Genomic DNA, 25,274 nt, shown 5'->3' with positions numbered 1-25,274 from the left:
AGAGTTCACCCTCCAACTTTTCTAGTGCCAGTCAATACATAAGGCTGTATTTCTCTGCTTGATCATCATGATAAAGTGATTCCCAAGAATAAACATTAACCAGAGGTTATCTCCAGAAGTGAAACACATATGAACTGATTCCAGGATTGCTTTAATTCAACATTAGGCCCACAAGCCTCCCATTCTCTGAAACTCTGATACCGTCAGACCCTTTTTCAAATGAGACTGACCAGGACCCTTGAAGCCTAGATGTAACCTGTCAGGCAGGGTCTGGGAGTTAGGAGCCTGCAGCTAATGGGAAGGGAGACCCTCCAACTGGAGGTCTACTTTGGCCCCCAAGAATGAGAAGACACGGAGATCGGGGGGAACAATAAAGATAAAGAGCTCAAAGTGAGTTGGGAATTGGCGGGGCTGGAGAGGATCACGTGGATCAACTGAACCATCCTCATTCCACAGATGAGAGAATGGAGGCCAAGAACTAAAATTCCAACCCAAATTATTAAACTTCCATGGCCATTCACACCTCTGCTTAAGGGCCTAGTACTAATTTCCTCAGAAATGTAAATTCACAGGCAATTCCAGGATCCTTCCTGAAATCTGAGGAGGGAGAATGTGACAATTTGCTAAAAACAATGACCTTTTCACTCTGTCTTCAGCTGAGTGCTCATGTCTGGGGACTCATAGCCCTGGTTGGTCATGCCAGGCGCGGAGTCATTCCTTCAGGTGCCCTCAGTCATGACGCACCCAACTCCACAAACAACTAGAGGCCTCCGTGAAGGCCCAGGCTAGAAGAAAGAGGTTTCTGGGCCTTTCCCCCAACAGGCCTCTCATCATTTTCCTGGAATGTCAGGGACCTGATGGCTCAGGTAGCCAAGCAGCTGGATACAATCTCGGGGCCAGTCACAAGCCTCAGGCCAGCCTTCCTTTCAGCCCCACACCCACCCTTCCCTGGGTACTTCCAATCCCCCCATCTCACAGTACCCATTTCTCAGCCCGGGGACCTCCCCTCAGCCTTCAGACTTGCTCCCACGCCTAGTTAGGCCTTCCTTTCCCCCTTCCTCTCAGTAGTCCCCGCCTCCTGCTCTCACACTGGCAGGGGGTACTGGGAGAAGGGAAGCAGATGAGAAAGGAGTGAAGGGGGCATGTGGGCCCCACCTGCTTCTACGCCTTCGAACAGTGGGTCGGTACCCAGCTCGGTACCCAGACGTGCAGCTTTGACACCACCTCCACCTGAGCACTGGTTGAAGTGCAAATCCCGGCCCCACCCCAGACCGGCCGAATTAGAAACTGTCGACGGGACCGGCAAGTTGTTTCAAGAAGCTCTGCAGGTGCTTCTGAAGCTCGCTGAAGCTTGAGACCCGAGGTCCCCGCGCCAACTACCTCCCTGCTCTTCCCCGGCAGGTCCCCCCCCCCACCTCCGCGCACCCCCCTACCCGGGCTCGGCCGCCAAGGGATGACGCAGTGTTGACTCACGCCGGTCAAGGACGGCGGCCCCGGTCAGCCTGGGAGCCGAGGCGAATCGATGGGGTTCGGCGGCCGACCTCGGCCCCGGCTCTTCCCGCCACCCGGCGCGCCGGGATCTCCCATCAGCCGCACTCGGGGCTCTGCGGGTGGGAGCCTCCCCCCGCGGCGACGCGCGCACACCGAGCCCCTCCCCCGCCCCCTCCTCCTGGGGGAAAGGCCCCAGTCTATTTCCAGGGCACACCCACCCGCCGCGCCCAGCCCCGCGAGAAGCTGGAAAGAAAGGTGAAAGGTGTGCGTTTGTTTCCCTGTAAGTATGAGGTCCGACTAGATCAGTCGTCCACCGACGGGTTTATTTTATACACAAGTTATTCATTTAAAAAAACAAACAAACACCACCACCGTTTTGGCCATTTTTTTTACAGCGAAAAAATTATATATACACACATTATAAACACTGTTTGATATAAAACACAATATCTACAGTCTACTTACAGTTAATTAACCTGCTACTTCTAGTTCCCCTGTGATTAATTTTAGTCACAGTCAGTCAGTTTCTCTGCTTGATTTGTACTGTACTATTATTCCCTTAACACCTTGGTCATATAGGTACTAAGTGATAGTGCAAAACAAGCATTTAAGATTCTTACCAACTATCTTTGAAAAAAGAACACACACATCCCAGAGACCGGAGCTCTGAGATCACTTTGGATTTAAGGCAGCAGTATAAGAATGTAATATAAAAGTAAAGAACGTTTCCTTTAAAAATATTCCAAGGCTGCCTGAAATGTGGGCCCCTTTTCCAAGGTATGCCTCTGGATCTGGGGTGCCCTCTGCTTTTCCGTTAAGCAGGATGTAGATAACAGATTGTAGAAACGTCATTCAAGAAGATCTTATTAAAATTTTTAAAGTTATAACTTAAAATTTTAACCAAAAATTCAAAAATTACTTTTTATAAATAGAAAAAACAATTTACTTTTTTAAAAAGCAAGTGAATTTAAGCAGTGAAGAGTCCCTTCATCATACAACCTAAAGTCAGTACATAAACCACTGAAGTCAAAATTAAGATTTCAATATAAATTTGCTGTTCAGCCAGTGCACCAAATATTTTAGGGTTCCAGAATACCAGAAAATTGATTCCCTTTCTCAGAGTTTTCCAGTATCATCTATGGAGATTTTCTGTAGCAAATGTTATTCCTGAATCCAGTTTTCAGAACATGCCAATGTCAGTGGTCATCATCCAGCATTAAAATAGCCTTTATCACCCTCAATGTCCACTTCCTGGTCAGAATCCTCTGAAATCTCTGACTCAAGGTCTTCCTGGGAGGCCAGGGAGGGTGAACATTGAGAGCTATCCAGAGCACCTTTATTCTGCTCACTTGTCAAGTCTTGCCTCTGGTCACAGGGATTGTCCAAATTTTCCAGTTCTTCTTTTTTATTGCTTTGAGGGTTCTCCTGAATGAAAGGAATGAAAATGAAATTGGTAGGCTCGTGAAATATGGAGGCATAAGAGACATAAATCAGAATGTGTTTTCATTCTTTATCGTCTTTAAAATTTTTAGTGTATCTATTGCTTTCAGCTATTATCTTTTCATTTAAAAAATACATATTTGTGCTTCTTTCTCACTTTAGAAGTGGCCCAAGGCAAAGAGCTCCCTTTCTTTATTTCCCCCAGGGATCAGATCTCTGTTATATCAGAGAAAGATCATGCTCTTGTGAGAAGAAGAACCAGTCACAAATATAACTAAATGGATTGTGTCAAATGAACACTTAGCTCCTGCTCACATTCATGGTCTCCAGGTTCTTTAGGTTTTAGGGGAGAGGGAAAATCAGATTACTACAGATACACACTATCTTCATTCTTCAAGTATTTTTAAACCTTGCCAATTAACAGGGTCTCTCAGACACTTAAAAAACATGAATGCTATGTAGTGAATTAAGGAGAAAATTTCAAAATCATTAGATTGAATCCTTTTTCCTCCATTTTCCGAAGTTTATAAACTTATAATTTGGAGTAGCAAATTACAAAATCCTGGCAAAGGTAAAAATGCAAAACTGAAAGAATGTTGCCACCTGCAAAAGGAGACAATTCACTGCAGTTTACTTAAAACTGGGGGAAATTTTCTGGAAAATATATTCCTACATATTACATAGGAACCGCTATTTAAAAAATTCCTGGTACACTGCAGTCAAACCTTTGACCAAGAACCAAATAAGTGGGTGAATTTTTAATCCTGTTTGTCTAAAATATACATAAACACTACAAAGAAATATGATATATTGCTAAGGGTTGTTTTTTTTTTTTTAAGCAAGACTATAATATATTCACCAGGCTTGCAACTAAGTAACAAATAGACGCACAGGGTCAGAGATTGAGGGGGAATCTGCATATTTTTAAATCATGTTAGAATAATGAAATTATGGGATACTTATTTTCTGTCTCAAAGTGAACCTTGTGACACCGTCTTATATTTAGTGAGCAAGTTATGCTCGCTAAATTTAAAACTGCACACTTTCTACTTCCCCACTCGTATTATTGTTTCAAAAACATTTTACGTATTCTAAACTGTATATACACTGGCAAATGAACAATTGTCAGACGACTATGGAGAAGACCTCCAGACTAGAACATCAAAAACAAATCTTTAGCTTTAAGTCAATAGAGGTTTTTCAAAAACTGAATTAGCCTTTACTTTTTATCGCACATTGCGTAACAAGGTCATTGGAAAAAAAGACTGTTAGTAAGTTTCAGCTACTTTCCAAACAGGCTTGTATATTCTCTTACATGTCTTATATTCATTTTAAGAGCTGGCATTAGGTGGGAAATAATTTTAAACTCTTTGATATTTAATTCTTCTAAAAAAACAGTGCAAACAAGACTGAAAGGTGTTTATTTCCTTATATTTACCCTTGAGCTCTGCCTGGTTTTATTATGGCTGTGTAAATAAAAGAAACAATTTTCTCCCAAAGATAACTGCTTAAGTCATTTACTGTCAATTACTTTATCTTTCCTGCGTTAATTAGATAAACAACATATGGGATTTATAAAACAATTAGCCCGGAGTTTTACTAGCCAGTGTGTGAAAACCCAAGCATAATTGATATAGGAACTGCATTAGGTGCTTTTAGCATTACTGCCACCTGAGCAACTCATCCTGAATCTCAGCAAGACTATTTGCCTTTTTAATCAAGGTGAAGAGGTTAAATAGTCTCTCAAATGACTTTTGCATACAACCCATAACAGGCCTCGCATTGAGATAACATGATAAAAATATTTATTTCCATAGAAACACAACCATGTCGATACCTGTTTTAGTCTTCTCCATTTAGCGCGTCGATTCTGGAACCAGGTTTTGACCTACAGGAAAGACAGAAAGAAAACTTGCCAGGGACCCAAGGCGCCTGGGGGGTAATGGAGAAGCTGATCCGGGGCGGTCGAGCAGGCCGGCCAGCGCTCAGGGCGTTCGATAGCGCGACGAGACGCGACACGCCAGAGCGCAAGGTGGCTCTGTCTTCCGCCCCGCGACCCCCGCCCCAGGAATCTGCCCCGAGCCCGCAGGCGCGCTAACCTGTCTCTCGCTGAGCTGCAGCATCTTGGCCAGACGCTTCCTCTCGGGCGGAGAAAGGTATTTCTGGGTCTCAAACTTCTTCTCCAACTCGATCGTCTGGTCGTTGGAGAACCTCACCTGGCCGCCTTTCCTTTTATGCAGAGGCCTCTGCAAGAAAGGGCTCCAGAGCAGAGGTTTGCCTGGGAGCAGCGAGAGCTGCGGTTAGTGACAGCCCTGGAGCAGCCAGGCCCTGGGGGTGACAAAGGGGAGTAGGGGACGCAGGAGGACACTCAACCGGACATGTTCCCATATGCCCACCCACACAAGGACCCAATACGTGCCCACCAAGACGCATACATACCCAGTGATAGAAACACCCAAAGTCACACGCACGCACAACTGCATATGCACGCAGATGACCCTTGTACACTCACAGACACAAACAGCCATCACACCCATGGCTGGATTTAAGCACAAATCTTTTGATTCCCAAAAGAACACCCACTATAAATTGAGTTTAAAATACCACGACCCTCTCGAACGAGTCGCTCTCGATTTGACATACAATTTGTTGCACTTCTAGGCCCTTTCCCTTGGTGAGCCGCACTTTCCAAACACCCAGAGTCTGTGTGTGTTGGGAAGGCACCGGGCCGTTACACTACCCGAGGCGTTCCGGCCGGGGGCCACTGGCGGGAGCCTCCTCGGGCAGCCCTCCGGCCCGGGCGCAGACTTTAGGCAGCTCCTGGAGCTTCCAATCCTAGCTCCAGGGCGCAGCGGCCTCCTCTGATTTCACACCCTGCGGCGGGGGCGGCCAGTTACAGCTACCCCGTGGGCTATGGCAACATTTCCGTCAATGTGTTTCCTGTTGGTCTATCTCGAAAAACCCTTTGCTTCCTCCTGCGCGGTCCCAGCAGTAACCCAAGGAAACCCAGGGCGCGCTCTGTGAAAACGTTCACCCCAGGCCGTGCCCGGCTGAGGGTCCCGCTCTGGCCCCAGCAGGTGGAGAGAGTCACGCCGGGGTCACTGCCCGCCCCAAATTCTCGAGGCTGGAATCATACAATAAAATCTATTTCTTTTAATAAAGAGCTAAAATATAATTCCCCTCCAAATCTCTCTAACGTTGAAGAAAGGAGGGTGGAGGGCTGAGCCAGATAGAGGCCGCTTCATAAACATGAGGTCATTAAAATATTAATGAAAATGCTAGTCTGTCTCTGCGGTCCCTATATAAGCTGCCAATAGCTGAGAGTAAATTTAAAACGCTGGTGGCCCAAGGCAAAGAAGCCCCCTTTCTTATTCCCCAGGGGATCAGATGCCAGAGACGCCAAGAGCCACCCGGAGTGCGGACACCGGTGGCTCATTTCTTAGGCCGCGCACTGAGGGGGACAAACCCCGAAAATACCCTATGCCCTAGGTGTCCTCACTGCCTTTCCTACTCCAAAGACCTGTCAGTCCGTCCGTCCGTGGGTCTGCAGGCCTGCCCCCAAAACACTTTGAAAGCTGGCATTGTTGGGGGTTTTTTTCTTTCCAGATTTTGCTTACGTCAGGCTTCAGACTAGTGCAAAACAGCCTCGGGGAAAAAAAAAAAAGGAAGCAACTGGTTATTTTAGCTGCCATAAAGTCACATCCCACACAGAGGAAATGAACAATATCAGAAAAACGGATCCCGGCTATCAGAAGTCGAGTGTTTCCTGAATTTGTCTGTATTGAGGATGTCGATAAAATAATCAGCAGCGTGCACTACTCCGGGGGAAGGGTCTGCTTCATGCAGCCAGGAAAACACTTAACAGCTTCTGAAACCAGATTTACTCCTATCGAGAATTCAAGATTTCCTGTATGAACGGAAAGGGTCAGGCTCTTTCACTGCACAAGCTTGTTGAACCAGGTCCAGCCTCCTAACCACCCGGGCTAGGCGGCTATCCCTGCCCCATAGGGCCGGCCCCGGGCGCCTTGGCACTCTCTTCCCAGTCCCTCCAGCTAAGGGGACCCCACCCCGAGCGACACGCGCGCCCCAGAACTGCCTTCGGCCACAAGCCCCCGTGGCAACGCCAAAGGTTTCGCCCGGGCCCGCGCGCCCCGACGCCTGCAAGGTGCAGGAAAACCAATCTGAGTCATGATGCGGTCAGCCCCGGCCGCGCGCCACTGGGGCCCGCGCCTCCTGTCCCCGCGCGCGCCCGAGAGCCGCTTTTCGATCGCTTTTGCCACAACTTTCTATTGCCTCCCACTCCGCCCCCGCCGCCTCCTGGACGCTGCCACCTGCCGGGTGGCGCCTTCCTCGCCGCCGCCGCGGCTCGTCCCCGCCATGACCTCGGCCGCCTTACCCAGGGGGTCGTGGCGGAACAGGGCGTGCGTGTAGTCGTTCACCGTCCGCGGGAAGGGGTACAGAGGTCCCCCGAAGCCGCCGGGTCCGTAGGTGGCGGCCAGCGCGGCAGCGGAGTGGTGCGAGAAGGCGGGGTGGATTGGCGTGGGCTCGTACACCGGGGTCCGGTAGGAGGACACGAGGCTGGTGAAGGAGGAGTTGGGGGACGGCAGCGTGGGGGCGGGGGTGGGCGCGGCGGGTCCGCGGCCCAGGATGTCCTCGATGTAGAACGGCGTCGGGTGCGCCGGCTGCAGCAGCGGCGTGGGCGCGTACAGCGGCACCCCCACGGCACCCGCCGCCGCCGCTGGCCCGGGGTGTGGGTACTGCATGGCTCCGCTGTGCTCCGGCCCCTCGGAGAGCTGGCGGCCCGCGCCGCGGCGGTACATTTATCCGCGCTCCGCGCTCCCGGCGATAGGCTCTGCCGGCCACGGGGTGGGGCCGCGCTCTCTGGCCCCTTCCTGCCGCCCGGCCCTGCGGCCAATGGCGCGGAGCCCCGGGAGCAGCCTCCCGCCCCCACCCTTGGCCCGCCCCCGCCGGCTGAGCTCCCCGCCCCCCAGGACGCGCTTACTCGCAGCCTGAAAGGACCCTGCGCCCCGGTGCTCCGCCGCCGCCGTCGCTGGGGGCTCCAGGCACCTTCGTCCGGGAAGCCCTCGAAGGAAGCCCAGGGCCATGTCCGTCGTGGGGAGACACGAGGAAAGTAGCGCCTGGAACACACGGACTCAAGTGGTCCCAGCTCCTGCCGGGAGGAAACTCTGCCGAAACTCGGGGGGCACTGGTCCAAGCCCGGGCCCATGGTGGCAGGGGCCGGTCCCAGGCGCGGGGCAGCTGGACTCGTGCCTGGCAGGCGTGGAGGCCACTGGCAGAGCCGCGCCTTCGCAGGCCTAAGAGTGCTCTCCCCGTCGGCGCGCTCGCTGGAGTAACGGTGGCACTGGCTGTTGCCCGGGCGTCTCCGGAGCTCGTAGCGAGAGACTGCCCTGGGTTCCTGGGGCAGCTCCGAGGACAGAAATCCAGCCCTAAGCTGCGTCCCAGCTGGGGTAAGGACGACTAGACTTCAGGGGCTCCGGACTCGTGGCGGCTCCAGCCCGGTTCATTTGTGGGCCCCCGCACACAGCCACTTCCGAGAGGACGCTGGCAGAAGCCGCTTCGGCGAGGAATCGAGGGAAGGCCTGGGTTTTACGGCGCCAGGTAGAAGGTGTGCAGTCTTCTCCGACTGAATGGGGTTGCTCTATGTTCCCCCTATCCCCGGGTCCAGGGGTCGCAGCTGCGCGCAGCACCGCTTTCCAGTTTTGCACGTGTTTTCTATTGAAGCCGTGGCTCTACCCCTTGTGGCCTCGGCTCTGTGCGGCTCCACTCGCCTGCGGGGCACGGGGGCATTTTCTTGATTGACGCCCTCCTGCGGTCGTCACACCTCGCGGTGAGCAGTTGCTGCTAAGGTCCTCCATTAGCTGTGGAGATGCAGATTGCCCAGCTTTTTCTGTTGAGATTTTTTATTTACATCTTGGAACTATTTTTCCGCCTAAAGCGGGGTGGCAGACGAAAGAAGAGTGGGCTGGAAGCCGGTTGAGCCGAGTTCAAGTTGCACTGCGCACATTTCTGTTGAGCAACTACTGTGTGCCAACAGTGAACAAGACAGATGTAGTTTCTGCCCTTACGGAGGCAGGAAACAAACTTTGATGCAGTGGCTTATGTGTGTGCTAGGAAGGAGAAGTTCGGGGTGATCTGAAACCTTACAACCGGGGGACATCATCTAGTTGGGGGAGAGGGTGGGTTAAAGAATGGAAGCTTCTCCAAGGAAGTGATGTTTGCAAAATGAGTAGTCGTCAAAGAGCTAGGGAGGGACGAATATTCCAAGCTGAAGGAGTAGCATGTGAGTGTTGTCAGTGCAACTTTGGTCAAGTCATCCTCCAGGAGCTTTTCTGAAATATTTGGAAATTAGCCTAAAGGCTCCTAATCTTTTGGGGGTGGGTCATAGGCAACGTTGAGAAACTGATGACAGACCAGAGCTACAAGCACAGACAAACACAGTGAGCATAACGTGCTATCATTTGAGTTAAAACGTTAGGAGAGGGTAAGGAGCCTTTGCTCTATTATGTAAACTATCTCTGGGAGAATACACAAAAAAACTAGTAACATCAGCTGTCTAGGTAGAGAAAGGTGGATTTGAAGGAAGAACGAACATACTGTATACTTTGAATATTGGGGGAATTGAAGCATGTGGATGTGACCTATTCATAGTATAAGGAGGTCCTTGAAGAAATGGCTGATTCTAGGTCTGGGGCAGGAAAAGTACAACACATCTTGTGCTAGAAACTACAGAAAGGAGACAGACAGCCTTGATGAGTTTCCCATTGGCCAAATTTGGGGTGGCTTAGCATCAAAAACACATTTTGGATTTTAACGCAATGAATATAACTGTCCAAAGTATCACTCTGTGTAGTGATACTCAGAGAGAGGGATGATGGATGGTAACGCTGAAAGGATGCCAGCTAACACATGTAAAAAAAAAAGGCTTGATAAAATTAAACATGTAATCATTCATTCAAGAAAGAATCATCTGGGGTGCCTGGGTGGCTCAGTTGGTTAAGCCTCCCACTTCGGCTCAGGTCAGATCTCACGTTCGTGGGTTCGAGCCCCGCGTCAGGCTCTGTGCTGACAGCTAGCTCGGAGCCTGGAGCCTGCTTCTGGTTCTGTGTCTCCTTCTCTCTCTGCCCCTCCCCCTCTCATGCTCTGTCTCTCTCTGTATCAAAAATAAATAAAAAACATTAAAAAAATAAAAAATAAAAGAAAGAATCATCTTTAGGGACGCCTGGGTGGCTCAGTGGGCTAAGTGTCCCACTGTGGATTTCAGCTCAGGTCACAATCTCACAGTTGCTGGGATTGAGCCCACCTTGAGCTCTGTGCTCAGTGCTGACAGTATGGAGCCTGCTTGAGACTTTCTGTCTCTCTCCCTCTCTCTCTGTCCTTCCCCAACTCGTGCACCCACTTGCTCGCGCTCTCTCTCTCTCTCTCTCTCTCAAAATAAATAAATCTTAAAAAAGGAAGTATCATCTTTGGACCAGAGCCATTGAGTGAAACATCATGGAGGATAAAGATTTTCATGTCTCGAATATCATGCCAATTGATTAGATTCTAGATTAAAGGGAAAAAAAGCTATGAAAGACATTTTGGGAGCAATAGGGAAAAACTGAAAATGAATTGTACATTAGATGACATTAGTAAATTAATGTTCATTGTGTTACGTGTGATATTGGTATTGTCAATAAAATATTCTTATTCTTGGAAGGGGCAGGCTACAGTAGTTAGGTGTGACGGGTCATGACATCTGCAACTTTCAAGTAGTTCCGTACACACAAAACATGTACGCACATGCACACACATATCGATAAGCAGGGCGATAAAGCAAATTAGAAAATTCTTCATTGATGAATTTAGGTGAAGGTTATACTAATGTCCATTGTACTAGTTTCAGCTTCTCTATAGATTTGAAAGTTTCCAACATAAAAACTTTTTGAAGTGTGATTTTAGATGTTAAAAAATGAAAGTGGTCTCATTTTTTTAGGTAAAAATTATTTAAATTGTTCGTTAAGTCTGCATACAAGTTCCAGTAGTGCATTGCCCTGGGAAAACATCCCTGGAGGGCTCTTTGAGAATCCTCGGTCCCTCTGCGGTCCCGTCTGATGCTGTGCCCATTCCACCAGTCATTATTCTCATCACATGACCTGATGGAGAATTCAGGCAGGTGTGCTCTTCTGTGTACCAAGGACAGAGACAGGATTTAGGGACAAAGAAAGAACAGTTATTAGCTGAAGCTTAGAGGCGCCTTCCAAAGTTATGTTTGGGTATTCAGAGATTGGGACCCCAAGGAACTAAGCAAGTAACTGTGATTATTGTCTACTCACAGCATTGTCTTTGTTTCTCTTCTTTTCCCGGCCCTTCCACACAGCAAGCAATTGAGATGATTGCTCGGATTCATGTCAGGCCTTTACAGTAAATCACTAGCCAGCCGTCATTCTCCATCCTCAAAAATTGTATGGGTTTATAGTTAATTCTGTGCATGACTCGGCCACCAGCCAAAAAGATGTAAATCTACAAACCTTCCAAAAGTAAACATTAAAATGCTGGGAAAATAATCACTGCTATAGGAAAACGAAGCATCATCCCTTTCTTTGATTTAGCCACAGACCCTGTGAGGTAGATGGAGATCTTACAAGGCATTGATAAAACATTCCAACTCTGCTACATAATGCTCCCCAGCAAGTTGAAGCACTTAATTCTGTTAAGTTATATAACACTACCTCTTCTAAATCCAGTCGTCAGATCCATGTTCATTTGCTATAGTTTAAAAAAAAAATTACAACCATATTTGTGACTGTCACATTTATTGAACTACATAATTTTTAATATCACTTGTGTAGGTTTTATAGTTTGTTTTATTGTTTTAAAAGTCATTTGGGGCTCTAAAAGACCTAGATTTTTCCGAAGTTGTCCTTATAATTTTTTTTTCACACAGTCAGAACTAATAAAACAAAACTGTTGTAGCTATTTAATTCAAAATCTCTTGGAGTTTCAATATTTTTTCTCTGCTGGATACTAAAACCAATAAAGCTACATGAGATTTTAATTATATTCTGAATTAAACAAGACTCTCTCCAAAAATTTGGCACCATTTATTTTAGTCACTGCTATTACAAAAGAGACCAACCTTTGTGCGAAGAGAAGGTGGGTCTCACCTCTAATTTATCTAGTAAGAACTTAATTCTTTTTTGCAACTTCTTTTGTTTTTAACAGATGTTTATTAAATGAATTAAGAGAAACTTTACAAATAGGCAACTGCAACTTATTTTCAATAATTACACATGGAGGTAAAACTTCAAATTAGCTACAGCTTGAAAGCATCAATGGACTTTATGATAGCAATTTGGTCCTTTTTTTCTTTATTTATTTTGAGGAGGGGGGCAGCAAGAGAGGGAGAGAGAGAATCCCAAGCAGGTTCCCTGCTATCAGTCTGGAACCCAACCATGGGGCTTGATCCCCTGAACAGTGAGATTATGACCTGAGCCGAAATTAAGAGTCAGATGCGTAACTGACTGAGCCACCCAGGTGCCCCCACAATTTGGTTCTATTTTTACTTACACTACAAGTCTTATTACCTTCAAGTGTTGGGATAACTAAATCATTTATTAAATCACATATCAAGTCATTATATTGTTACATTTGATTAAAACTTGACAAAATCTAATTAATTAGTGTTTCAGGGCTTTACTGACTTTCAAATGCTAATGTGATTAGATTCAAGTGTCTCCTCTGTGTCACGGATGGGGTCAGAACTCTGGAACACACGGGCAGTAATCACCATGCCATTGACCCAGTGATGTCTATGTTTCACATATTACACCATACTTAGCACTCTAATGTGGGTGTACTGATCTTGGATGTTTTGGTGAAGCTTATGCTGTTTATTTGCTCAATTAAAAAAGTGATGAAGCACTCAGTAATAGAAAGAGAACCCCATTTTTTTTAACAACAAAAGATCTGAATAGACATTTCTCCAAAGAAGATATTCAAATGGCCAATAAGCACATGAAAAGCTGTTCTATGCCACTACTTACCAGTGAAATACAAATTGAAACCACAATAAGGTGCTACTTAATACCCACTAGGGTAGCTATAATAATTATATTTTCAATCAGAAAATAACATGTTGGTAAGGTTGTGGAGATGTAGAATCCTCAGACATTGCTAGTGGCCTTGTAAAATGAAGCAGCTGTTTTGGAAAACAATCTGACAGTTTCTGAAAAGTCTATAAATCTTTTATTTTTTCTTTTTTGAGAGAGAGAGAGAGAGAGAGAATGAGAATCCCAAACGGACTCCACACTCAGTGCAGAGTTCCATGTAAGGCCCAATTCCAGGACCCTGGTATCATGATCTGAGCCAAGACCAAGAGCCACCGAGGTTCCCTGAAAAGTTTAAAAACAAAGTTACCATATGACCCAGTAATTCCACTCCTAGACACATAGCCAAGAAATGAAAACATATAGCTGCACAAAAACTTGTATACAAATGGTCATAGCAGGATTATAATACCCACAATGTGGAAACAACCCAAATGTCCATCAACCTACAAATGGGTAAATAAAATATGACGCATCCTAGCAATGGAATAGTATTTGGAAATAAAAAGGAATGAACTACTGATACACGCTGCAACATGGATGAACTTTGAAAACACTTTCCCTGTCATGCAGTTTTATTAACTAGTATTTTTACCGGTGTCATTGAGAAACAGTTGACATACATCAATTGTCTAAGTTTAAGGCATACAGCACGATGATTTGATAAACATATATTGTGAAGTGGTTACCACAGTAGGTTCAGGTAACATCAATCTTCTCATATAGATACAATAAAAAGAAAAATGTTCTCCTTGTTATGAACACTCTTAGGATTTACGCCCTTAACAACTTGCTATATCCAACAGCAGTGTTAGCCATAGTCATCATGCTGTACATTGCATCTCTAGTATTTCTGGTTTGTTTATTTACATCCAAGTTAGTTAGCACATGGTGCAACAATGATTTCAGGAGTAGATTCCTTAATGCCCCTTGTCCACTTAGCCCATCCCCCCTCTCACAACCCCTCCAGTAACCTTCAGTTTGTTCTCTGTATTTAAGAGTCTCTTATGGGGGTGCCTGGGTGGCTCAGTCGGTTAAGTGTCTGACTTTGGCTCAGGTCATGATCTAATGGTTTGTGAGTTCGAGCCCCCTCATCGGGCAGCTGACAGCTTGGAGCCTGGAGCCTGCTTCAGATTCTGTGTCTCCCTCCCTCCCTGCCCTACCCCACTTATGCTCTGTCTCTCTCTCTCTCTCTCAAAAACAAATATTTTTTTTTGCAAAAAGAGTCTCTTATGTTTAGTCCCCCTCTCTGTTTTTATATTATTTTTGCTTCCCTTCCCTTATGTTCATTTGCTTTGATCTTAAATTCCTATTATGAGTGAAGCCATATGATGTTTGTCTTTCTCTGACTAATTTCTCTTAACATAGTACACTCTAGTTCCGGCTAGTACTTATTTATCTTATAACTAGTATTCCGTACCTTTTAAACATCTTCCTCCAGTTCCGCCTCCCCCACCCCTACCTCTGGTAGCCACAAGTCTGATCTCTTTCTCTTAGAGATGTTGTGTGATGTTGTTTAGATTCCACATGTAAGTGGGATCATGCAATATTTCTCTTTTCTTGTCTGACTTATTTCACTTAGCATAATGCCTCCGAGGTCCATTCATCTTGTCACAAAACTACAATTTCTTTTTTTTTTTGTAGCTACATAATATTCCTTATATTTATACATTCATCCATTGATGGACACTTAACTTGTTTCCATGTCTTGGCTATTGTAAATAATGTTACTGGGAACACCATGAGGGCGCAGGGTCTTTTTGAGTTAGGGTTTTTACTGTCTTTGGGTATATCACAGAAGTGGAATTGCTGGATCATATGGTAATCTTATTTTAAATTTTTTGAGGATCCTTCATACTGTTTTCCAGAGTGGCTGCACCAATTTTCATTCCCATCAACAGTGCACAAGGGTTCCCTTTTCTCCATATTTACACCAGCATTAGTTGTCTCTTCTCTTTTTTATGATGGTCATTCTAACAGGCATGAAGTGGATCTCGTTGTGGTTTTAATTTACATTCTCCTAATGACTAATGATACTGAGCACCTTCTCATGTACTATTTTTTTAAGCTTCTTTACTTTGAGAGTAAGAGAGTGGGGAAGGGGTAGAGAGAGAGGAAGAGAATCTCAAGCAGGCTACACACTGTCAGAGCAGAGCTGGACTCAGGGCTTGAACTAATGATCTGCAAAATCATGACCTGAGCTGAAATCAAGAGTCAGACATTTAATGAGCGCCTGGGTGGCTCAGTTGGTTAAGTGTCCGACTTCAGCTCAGGTGATGACCTCATGGTTTGTGGGCTCGAGCTCCAAGTCGGGCTCTGTGCTGACAGCTTAGAGCCTGGAGCCTGCTTCAGATTCTGTCTCCCTCTCCCTCTGCCCCTCCCCTGCTCACAGTCTGTGTGTGCCTCTCTCTCTCTCTCTCTCTCTCTCTCTCTCTCTCTCTCTTTCTCTATGTCTCTCTCTCTCTCTCAAAAATAAATAAACATTAAAACATTTTTTTTTAAAAAGCAGACACTTTACCAACTAAGCCACCCAGGCACCCCTCATGCACTGTTATTCTTTCATGTACCTTCTTTGTAGAAACCTCTGTTCAGGATCTTTGCTCATTTTTAAAGTGGGTTATTTGTTTTTTATTGAATTTATGAATTCATTGTAAGTTTTTGATATTAACCCTGGTCAGACATATGATTTGCAAACATATTTCCCCATTTTGCAGGTTGCGCTTTTACTTTGTTGATGATTTATTTTGATGTTTAGTTTTATGTAGTCCCGCTTGTTTTTTCATTTGTTTCTTTGCAAACACTTTGCTATGTGAAAGAAGCCAGACACAAACATCCCTGATGAACGTAGATGCAAAATCCCCAACAAAATAGCAGCAAACCAAATTCAACAATACATTAAAAATGATCATTCACCATAATCAAGTGGTGAATTACACCACTGTGTAATTATGACAATATATTGCAAGCACAGTTCAATATTCATAAATCAATCAATAGGATACATCACATCAAAAAGAAAAAGGATTAGAATCATATGATCATTTAAACAGATGTAGAAAAAGCATTTGACAAAGAATAACATCCATTCATGATAAAAACCCTCAACAAAGTAGGCTTAGAGGGAACATACCTCAACATAATGAAAGCCTTATATGAAAAACCCACAGCTAACATCATCCTCAATGAGGAAAAACTGAGAGCATTACCCCTAAGATCAGGGAGGAGACAAGGATTTTCACTCTCACCACTTTTAATCAACATAGTAATGCAAGTCCTAGCCACAGCAGTCAGACAACAAAAAGAAATAAAAGGAACCTAAATTGGTAAAGAAGAAGTAAAAAGTTCACTACTTGCAGATGATATGATACCATACAGAAAACTCAGAGTCCATCCAAAAACTGCTAGAATTGATAAATTTTGTAGGATACATACAAAATCAATATACAGAAATCCGTTGCATTTCTATGCACCAATTATGAAGCAGCAGAAAGAGAAATTAAGAAAACAATCCCAGAAGGCCTGCCTGGCTCAGTTGATGGAGGATATAGCTCTTAAGCTCAGGGTTGTGGATTCAAGCCCCGTGTTGGGTGTAGAGGTTGCTTACAAATAAAATCTTTAAAAAGACAGAGAAAGAAAAAAGAAAATGCTCCCATTTACAATTGCATCAAAAATATAAGACGCCTAAAAATAAACCTAACCAAAAGGTGAAAGACCTGAACTCTGAAAACTATAAAACACTGATGAAAGAAATTGAAAAGGACACAAAGAAAGCGAAAGTCCATGCTCATGGACTAGAAGAGCAAATAATGTTAAAATGTCTATACTACCCAAAGCAGTCTACACATTTAATGTGATCCCTATCAAAATACCACCAGCATTTTTCAGAGACCTAGAATAAACAATTTTAAAATCTGTATGGAACCACAAAAGACCCCAAATAGCCAAAGCAGTTTTCAAAAAGAAGAACAAAACTGGAGATACCACAATCCCAGATTCCAAGATATACTACCAAGCTATGGTGATTAAAAAAGAAAAAAAAAAACAGTCTGGTACTGGCACAAAATAGCACAACGATCATTAGAACAGAACAGAAACCCCAGAAATAAGCCCACAGCTATATGGTCAATGAATCTTTAATGAAGCAGGGAAGAATATTCAATGGGAAAAGGATAGTCTCTTCAATAAATGGTGTTGGGTAACCTGGACAGCAACATGCAAAAGAAAGAAACTAGATCACTTTATTACCATATTTGAAATAAATTCAAAATGGATTAAAGACCTAAATGTAAGACCTGAAACCATAAAAATCCGAGAGGAGAACACAATCGGTAACTTTCTTTGACATCAGCTGTAGCAACTTTTTTCTAAATATGTCTCCAGAAGCAAGGGATACAAAAACAAAAATAAACTATTGGGACTACAAAAGCTTCTGTACAGCAAAGGAAACAACAAAACTAAAAGGCGACTTATAGAATGGGTGAAGATTTTTTTTTTTTAATGTTTATTTTGAGAGTGCGCACGGGTGTGTGAGAGCAGGGGGAGGAGCAGAGAGGAGAGAGAAAGAGAGTCCCAAGCAGGCTCTGTCTGCTCTGTCAGCACGGAGCCTGACATGGGGCTCCATTTCACATCAGAGCAAGACCTGAGCTGAGATCAAGAGTCAGAGACTTAACAGACTGAGCCACCAGGCACCCCTCAGATACGATTTTTTTTCTTTTTTTAAAGTTTATTTGTTTATTTTGAGAGAGAAAGAGAAACAGAGCTAGTGTAGGAGGGGCAGAGAGAGAGAGAGAGAGAGAGAGAGAGAATCCTAAGTAGCTCCGTATCATCAGCTGGGAGCCCAATGTGAGGGCTGACAAACTGACAAACCAGAGATCACAATCTGAGCTGAAGTCGGTTACTTAATAACTGAGCCACCCAAGTCCCTACCCACCGCCCCCCAGATATGATTCTTACACAAGAATTTTCTGTGATTCAAATAAAGCCTTGCTATTGGATAAGCAATGGTAACATATACAAGTACAATTTTTTTTTGAGAGAGACAGAAAGGCAGCGTGAGCAGGGGAGGGTCAGAGAGAGAAGGAGTCACAGGATCTGAAGACAGGCTCCAGGCTAGTTGTCAGCACAGAACCCGATGCGGGGCTCGAACCCACTAACCGTAAGACCATGACTTGAGCCGAAGCCGGATGCTTAACCAACTGAGCCACCCAGTCATTCCACGGTTTTTTTTTAAACGTTTATTCATTTTTGAGAGACAGACACAGATCGTGAGTGGGGGAGGGGCAGAGAGAGAAGGAGACACAGAATCCAAAGCAAGCCCGATGTGGGGCTTGATCTCACAAACTGTGAAATCATGACCTGAGCCAAAGTCAGACGCTTAACCAACTGAGCCACCCAGGCACCCCACAAGTGCTATTTTTTTTTAATTTATTTATTTGAGTAGGGGACAGAGAGAGAGGAAAGAGAATCCCAAGTAGGCTCAGGGCTGTCAGCGATGAGTATCACATGGAGCTTGATCTCATGAACTGTGAGACCATGATGTGAGCCCAAATCAAGAGTCAGATGCTTAACCAACTGAGCCACCCAGGTGCCCCAATACTTGCACTGTTATTTCAAGCTCCATATATTACAAATATTTCAATTATAGTTTAATTATCCAATATTTTATATTAAAATAAGTCATAGGTACTTGTTACATAAAGGATAGAAAATAGGCCTATTTACCAAAAAGTCAGGAAAAGATTAGGCTTATCGATTCTATTCCCATTGATAAAAAGGAAAATCAGAGTAGCTTGATTTTGTTTTCACTATCCTAGTTTTGAGTTATCCATCCAAGTGATATATAATTCAGTGAGAAAATAACAAAAGCCATTTAAAATAACATTTTTAGTAGAATATCTATGAAGGTTTTCTTTACCGATTTCTCTTCTTTCTCTTCCTCTTTGAGAGAAAGATCTGCTACTGACTTTCCTGCCGACCAAAAGCCACTTACTTCACCAGATAATATGCCAAGCCAGGGCATGGCAACAGGCTTTAAATGTCCTTCAAAACAAAAGCTGTTCAATAAGGGGGTCAGATTAAACCTACGAAGATACCAAATTAAATTCTTATTTCCCTTGGTCTCTTCAAGTTCACATTGGGGAAGTATCTTGTGACCAGAAAGACTAGGAAAGACTTTTGGCCGGCAAGGGCTAAAAAGAAATGGTAAGTAAACATATAACAATTTTGTCTAAAAACGGTAGGATAGGAACAAAATAGGCACACATTTGGAAAGGAAATCTCTCTTGAACTCAGTTCCAATATTTGTCTGACAAGTTAGACAATGTTAATGCGAGATTACACGGATTTTGCTTCCACCTAGAACACGGAAAGCTCTAGAAGAAAAAATGAGATAAACTACACAACTTTTCTTGAGCACATCAGAGAGCTAAGGTCTCAGGGTAGCCAAGGAATCTCAGGAAAGACAGGACTTCCCAAGGAGAGACAGGGATGAGCAGTAGCTGGCCTGTGGTAGAGCCTGTGAGGAGGAGACATCAGATATTATGTAAACATGTGAGAAGAATTCATCTAAAATTTTAAACAAATGGCCAAAGGCTTAATATCAGCTAACAAGCTACCCTCGTGGCGCCTAGAGAACAGGTAAAGACCACAGTGATTGAGATAAAGGTGAAGACAAACACAAACAGAAAACATCCACTCCTAGGGGCGGGGCATGACACTCTTCCCTGCAAAGAAAGGGCCAAAGTTATGGGCAGAGTTCGATGACCCCCGGGACTGGGGAGGGGGGGGGAACGGGATCACTGAGAAGGCCCAACTCTCCCAAGACATGGGACAAAGGGCCTGCTTAGAAGTAATGCTGGACCTACCCTACTAACCTGTACCCGAGACCAGCAAACCCCAAGAATCCTTCCATGGCTCAGGCACACAGGGAAGGCTGAAAGTGGAGGACAGAACAGAAAAATTGAGAAAAGCCCTCCAGCAACTTAGCTCCCCGCCCATTACAAATACTGAAAGCCAAAGTTCTAGAGAAAATTTTGAAGGCAGCCAGTGACACAAGACATTAAATGTAGAAAAGCAAAGATAGGAATCACCTACCAGCCTTCTTGTTAGAAACGGCAAACCGGGAGACAACAGAGTGACATCTTTAAAGTGCTGAAAGAAAATAACTATCAACCCAGAAATCTACACCCAATGAAATATCTTTCAAAAATGACAAAACGGAATTATTCAGAAAACAAAAACTGACAGAATTCATCACCAGCAGTCCTGTACTATAAGAAGTGTTCAAGGAATTTCTTTAAGCAAGAGGAATATATGTGGCATTGTAAACAAAGAAATGGAATTACAAAAAACAAATGAAGATTTCTGGGAAAGGTTAAAATGAAAATAGGAAGACATTCTTTCTCTTATTTTTTAATCTAAAAGATAAATGACTTTCATTTTAAAAAATATAGTAATAACGTGTTGTGGTTCTGTTGCAAATATAAAAATAAAATGAAAACCACCACAGAAAAGATGAGAAATCATTATATAAGTGTGTTTGTTGTTGTTTGGTTCTTAAACTATACATGTATCAGTATAATTTTTTTGAAGGTAACTGATTAATTCAAGATGTATATTGCAACAACATTGGACAACTAAACAGAAGTGGGGGTTTTTTGGTTGTTTTTTTGGTTGGTTTTGTTTTTAAATTTTTTTTAATGTTTATTGACTTTTGAGAGAGAGTGGGGAAGGGCAGAGAGAGAAGGAGACACCGAATCTGAAGCAGGCTCTAGGCTGTGAGATGTCAGCACAGAGCCCAACATGGGGCTCGAACTCATGAACTGTGAGATCATGACCTGAGCCGAAGTCAGATGCTTAACCGACTTAACCAGGTGCCCTTAAACAGAAGTTTTAATGGCAATAAAATGGACACATAACATTTAATTAATTATTTTTTTAACATTTAATTAATTCTAAAAGAGGCAGAAAAAGAGGAAAAAGTAACAAAAAAACAGAGAAAACAAACAGAAAACAACCAGCAAGATTATATATTTAAGACCAATAATAAAATTAAATGTAAGTGATCTAAATAAAATAATTAAAAGACAGATTGTCAAGGGCACCCACAAACAGGGATGCCTGGGTGGCTCATTTGGTTAAGCTTCCGTCTTTGACTCAAGTCATGAACTCGTGGTTCTCAAGTTCAAGTCCTGCATCAGGCTGTCTGCTGACAGCTGAGCCTGGAGCCTGCTTTGGATTCTGTGTCTCTCTCTCTTTCTGCCTCTCCTCCACTTGTGTTCTGTCTCTCCCTCAAAAATAAACATTAAAAAAAATTAAACCTCAGCAATCAAAAAGAATGAAATCTTGCCATTTGCAATTACATGGATTGAACTGGAGGGTATTATCCTAAGCAAAATTAGTCAGAGAAAGACAAATAACATATGACTTCACTCATATGAGGAATTTAAGATACAAAACAGATGAACTGAAGGGAAAGGAAGCAAAAATAATATAAAAACAAGGAGGGGGACAAAACACATAAAAGACTTAAATATGGAGAACAAACTGAGGGTTGCTGGAGGGGATGTAGGAGGAGGATGGGCTAATGGGGAAGGAGCTTAAGGAATCTACTCCTGAAATCATTGTTGTACCATATGCTAATTGGATGTAAATTAAACATAAATTTAAAAATAATTAATTTAAAATAAATAAAAAATTATGTATTGTGTAACAAAAAATTAAAACAAAATTAAAATAAATTGTAATATTTAAGAACTTTTTTCCATCTGTTAATTAATTCTACCTACAATATTAATGCCACCATGATTCAATTACCTGTCCTATTTTGAGTGGATTTTTAGGTCAAAATCACAATGAATAATGTTAAGGCTTATTGTTCTTGTTTTTCAATGTATACGAATAATGTGTAATTATGTTATACACCTGAAACTGTTATATGCCAATTATGTCTCATTAAAAAATAAAATTAAAAAAAAATTTTAATGTTTTATTTATTTTTAAGACAGAGACAGCATGAGCAGGGGAGGGTCAGAGAGAGAGGGAGACACAGAATCCAAAGACAGGCTCCAGGCTCTGAGCTGTCAACACAGAGCCCAACATGGGACTCGAACCCACGAACCATGAGATCATGACCTGAGCCAAAGTTGGATGCCTAACCAACTGAGCCACCCAGGTGCCGCAAGAAATAAAAAATTTTTTTAAAAGCACATAGCTCAGTAACATTAGGTATGTTCACAACATTACACAACCATCACATCTATCTAGTTCCAATATATTTCCAATATCTCAAAGGAAATCTCCATACTTATTAGTCACTCCCATTTCCCCTCTCAATCAGCCTTGGCAATCACCAGCATGTTTCTATGAATTTACATATCCTGGATATTTTTATATAAAAGGAATCATAATCATACAATATATGAACTTCATCTGACTTCTTTCACTATATTTCCAAGGTTCACTCATACAGTCTCATGTACCAGAATTTCAGTAATTTCTATGGCAAAGTAATAATCCATTGTATGCATATACCACATTTTGTTTATCCATTCATAGGTTGGACACATCAAATGTTTATAACATTTAGCTGTTGGAATAGTGCTGCTATGAACATTTGTGTACAAGTATTTTGAGTGGATGATTTTTTAATTTTCTCTTGGATAGGCACCTAGTGGAATTATGGGTCATACGGTAATTTTATGTTTAACGTTTTTAGGTACCACCAAATTCTTTTTCTACAATGACTGAACCATTTTACATTCCCACAGCAACATATGAAGGTTCCCATCGAACATCTTCACCCGTACTTGTTATTTTTTGTTTTTTACTATAGCTATCCTTATGGATGTAAAGTGTTATCTCATTGTGGTTTGATTTGCATTTCTTTGAAGACGACATACACTTTTATGCTTTCAAGATTCTGTATTCAGCCTTAGTTTGAATATATAATATCTCTTGTTGTGAATCTCTTTGAGTTTCTCCTGTTAGGATTTGTTGAACTTCCTGGATATACAGATTCAAGTGTTGTAACGAATCTGAGAAATTTTCAGCCATTATTTCTTCAAATATTTCTGCCCATTCTTCTCCTCTCCTTCCGGTACTCCCTGTTTGCAAATGTTGGCGTGATCCGCCGCACGCCACAGGCCTCTACCCCCTGCCCCGCACAGGTCTCTTAAGCTTTATTTTTTCCTTCATTCTTTTTTTCTTTCTGCATTTTGATTAGGCAAATTCAATTAACCTACGTTCAAGTTCACTGGTTCATCCTACTGCCTCCTCACATCTGCTATTGGAATCCTCCAGAGTTTTGCTGTGTTTTCATTTCAGTTTTAATACTTTTCTGCTCAAAATTTGTGTGGCTCTTTTTTAGTTTTACTGATATTCTCTATTTGTTGAGACATTGTCCTCCTGAATTCCTTTAGTTCTATGAGCATATTTGAGACCGTTCATTTAAAGTCCAATGTTTGTGCTTCATAAGGGATGGTTTGTATTCCTTTCTTCTGTAAATGAACCATACTTTGTTTCTTTGCACACTTCTTAGCTTTTTGTTAAAATTTTTTAGTATTATAATGTAGTTCTCTGGAAATGGAATTTTTCGTGCCTCAGGATTGTTTTTGTTTGTTGCCTGCTGTGGCCCTAAGCATTTGTTACTTACCTATTTTTGAGTATTGAGTATCTATTCTTTGATTTATGTAGTCTCTGAGGTCTTCTTTCTCTTGCATTCAGCTAGTAAGCTGACAGATTTCCTTGAATGCCAGTAAACAAAATATAAATAAAACAAGAAGTAAAGGAAAAGAAAAAAAAATCCTCCAATTCTTTACAGATTTGACTGTACTGGAGCACTTCAGTGCTTGGTGAGGCCATTTAAAATCTGCCTTAGCTTTCGCTACCTGCTTGTGCTGAGCCTAGAGACCAGACAGCAGTGACGGCTTGGGGTCTTCTCTAAGCATGTAGTCGGCCTGGACAGGAGTGGCTTTCTCGATTCCCCAGTATACATGGTCTCTGAATGGCATAACTTCCCTAAGAAAACTCTCATTTTTTCCCTCTCGGCTATGGGCCTTCTCTTATTTACCTCAGGGTCATTTTTTGGCCCAGGTAGCAGCAGGGTGTTCACTGGCCTTATGATCTTGATCTTGAGAGATGCCTGCCACTTTCCCACCCGGAGTTGAGTTAGAGGAGACAAAGGCCAGTGCCTTGCTTCGGTCCTTCGGATGGCTCCGGACAGGACAGGTTTTTGGGAGTAAGGGATCCTCTGCTCCCTCAAGACCAGTGAACAGGGTCCCCACTCGGAGAATGTGGGGTTGCCGTCGGTCTTCAAGACCACCATGGAGCAGAGAAGGGGAGTGGAGCAAAGGCAAGTAAAACAAAAAGATTTCCTAGTTTTTAGTTTGCTTTCTCTTTAAAAAAAATTTTTTTAAACATTTATTTGAGAGACAGAGACAGCATGAAAAGGGGAGGGTCAGAGAAAGAGACACAGAATCTGAAAGCTGGCTCCAGGGTCTGAGCTAGCGGTCAGCACAGAGCCTGACATGACGCTCGAACCCACGAACCGTGAGATGATGACCTGAGCTGAAGCCAGACACTCAACCAACTGAGCCATCCAGGCGCCCATAGTTTGCTTTCTCTTGATTTAGCATTTGCTTTGTTGCTATAAAGCTAGTTCTGACAAAGTTGTTTCTGAATGATTTTGCCCCAGGAAGAATGAATCCTTGAAGCTCGCTGCTCTATTTTTGCTGATGGTTGTTATTATTTTTTTGAGTGCTTGATATTGTATATGAAAAACTGTAAAGCTGACTTAAGGCTTCGGATATTAAAATTCTCTGGTGACTTGGGTGCACGTAGCTAGCTTAGTCGGTGGAGCATGTGACTCTTGATCTCAGGGGTTGAGTTCGAGCCCTATGTTGGGTATGGAGCCTACTTAAAAATTTTTTAATTTTCCAGTGATTGGGGCACCTGGGTGGCTCAGTTGGTTAAGCATCCGACTTCAGCTCAGGTCATGATCTCACAATGTGTGGGTTCAAGCCCCACCAGGCTCTATGCTGACAGCTCAGAGCCTGGAGCCTGCTTCAGATTGTCTCCATCTCTTTGCCCCTCCCCTGCTTGCACTCTGTCTCTCTCTCAAATATAAAATAAAACATAAAAAACAAGTCTCCAGTGATTTATTTTTGCTGGTCAGTTGCATTAGCATTCCTAGGTAACTTTAAAATGTCAGAACGGAGGACTTAAAGCTGGACTTCAGGC

At 43.4% G+C, this 25,274-nt stretch overlaps 1 protein-coding gene across 1 annotated transcript; it reads right to left on the bottom strand.

Moving 5' to 3' along the window:
• Positions 1-1,792: 1,792 nt before the first annotated feature.
• Positions 1,793-7,855, bottom strand: HHEX (hematopoietically expressed homeobox). Its single transcript, XM_029932238.1, has 4 exons — positions 7,328-7,855; positions 5,031-5,209; positions 4,769-4,819; positions 1,793-2,916 (listed from the first exon to the last, which is right to left on the bottom strand). The coding sequence occupies exons 1-4, from the start codon at positions 7,749-7,751 to the stop codon at positions 2,698-2,700; spliced, it is 873 nt and encodes a 290-aa protein (XP_029788098.1). The 5' UTR covers positions 7,752-7,855; the 3' UTR covers positions 1,793-2,697.
• Between the last annotated feature and the right edge of the window lie 17,419 nt (positions 7,856-25,274).

Source organism: Suricata suricatta, chromosome 2 (genome assembly GCF_006229205.1).
Source record: "Suricata suricatta isolate VVHF042 chromosome 2, meerkat_22Aug2017_6uvM2_HiC, whole genome shotgun sequence".
Classification (NCBI taxonomy): domain Eukaryota; kingdom Metazoa; phylum Chordata; class Mammalia; order Carnivora; family Herpestidae; genus Suricata; species Suricata suricatta.
The sequence above is the reverse complement of the archived record's forward strand: the minus strand, read 5'-3'. Positions and strand labels throughout refer to the sequence as shown.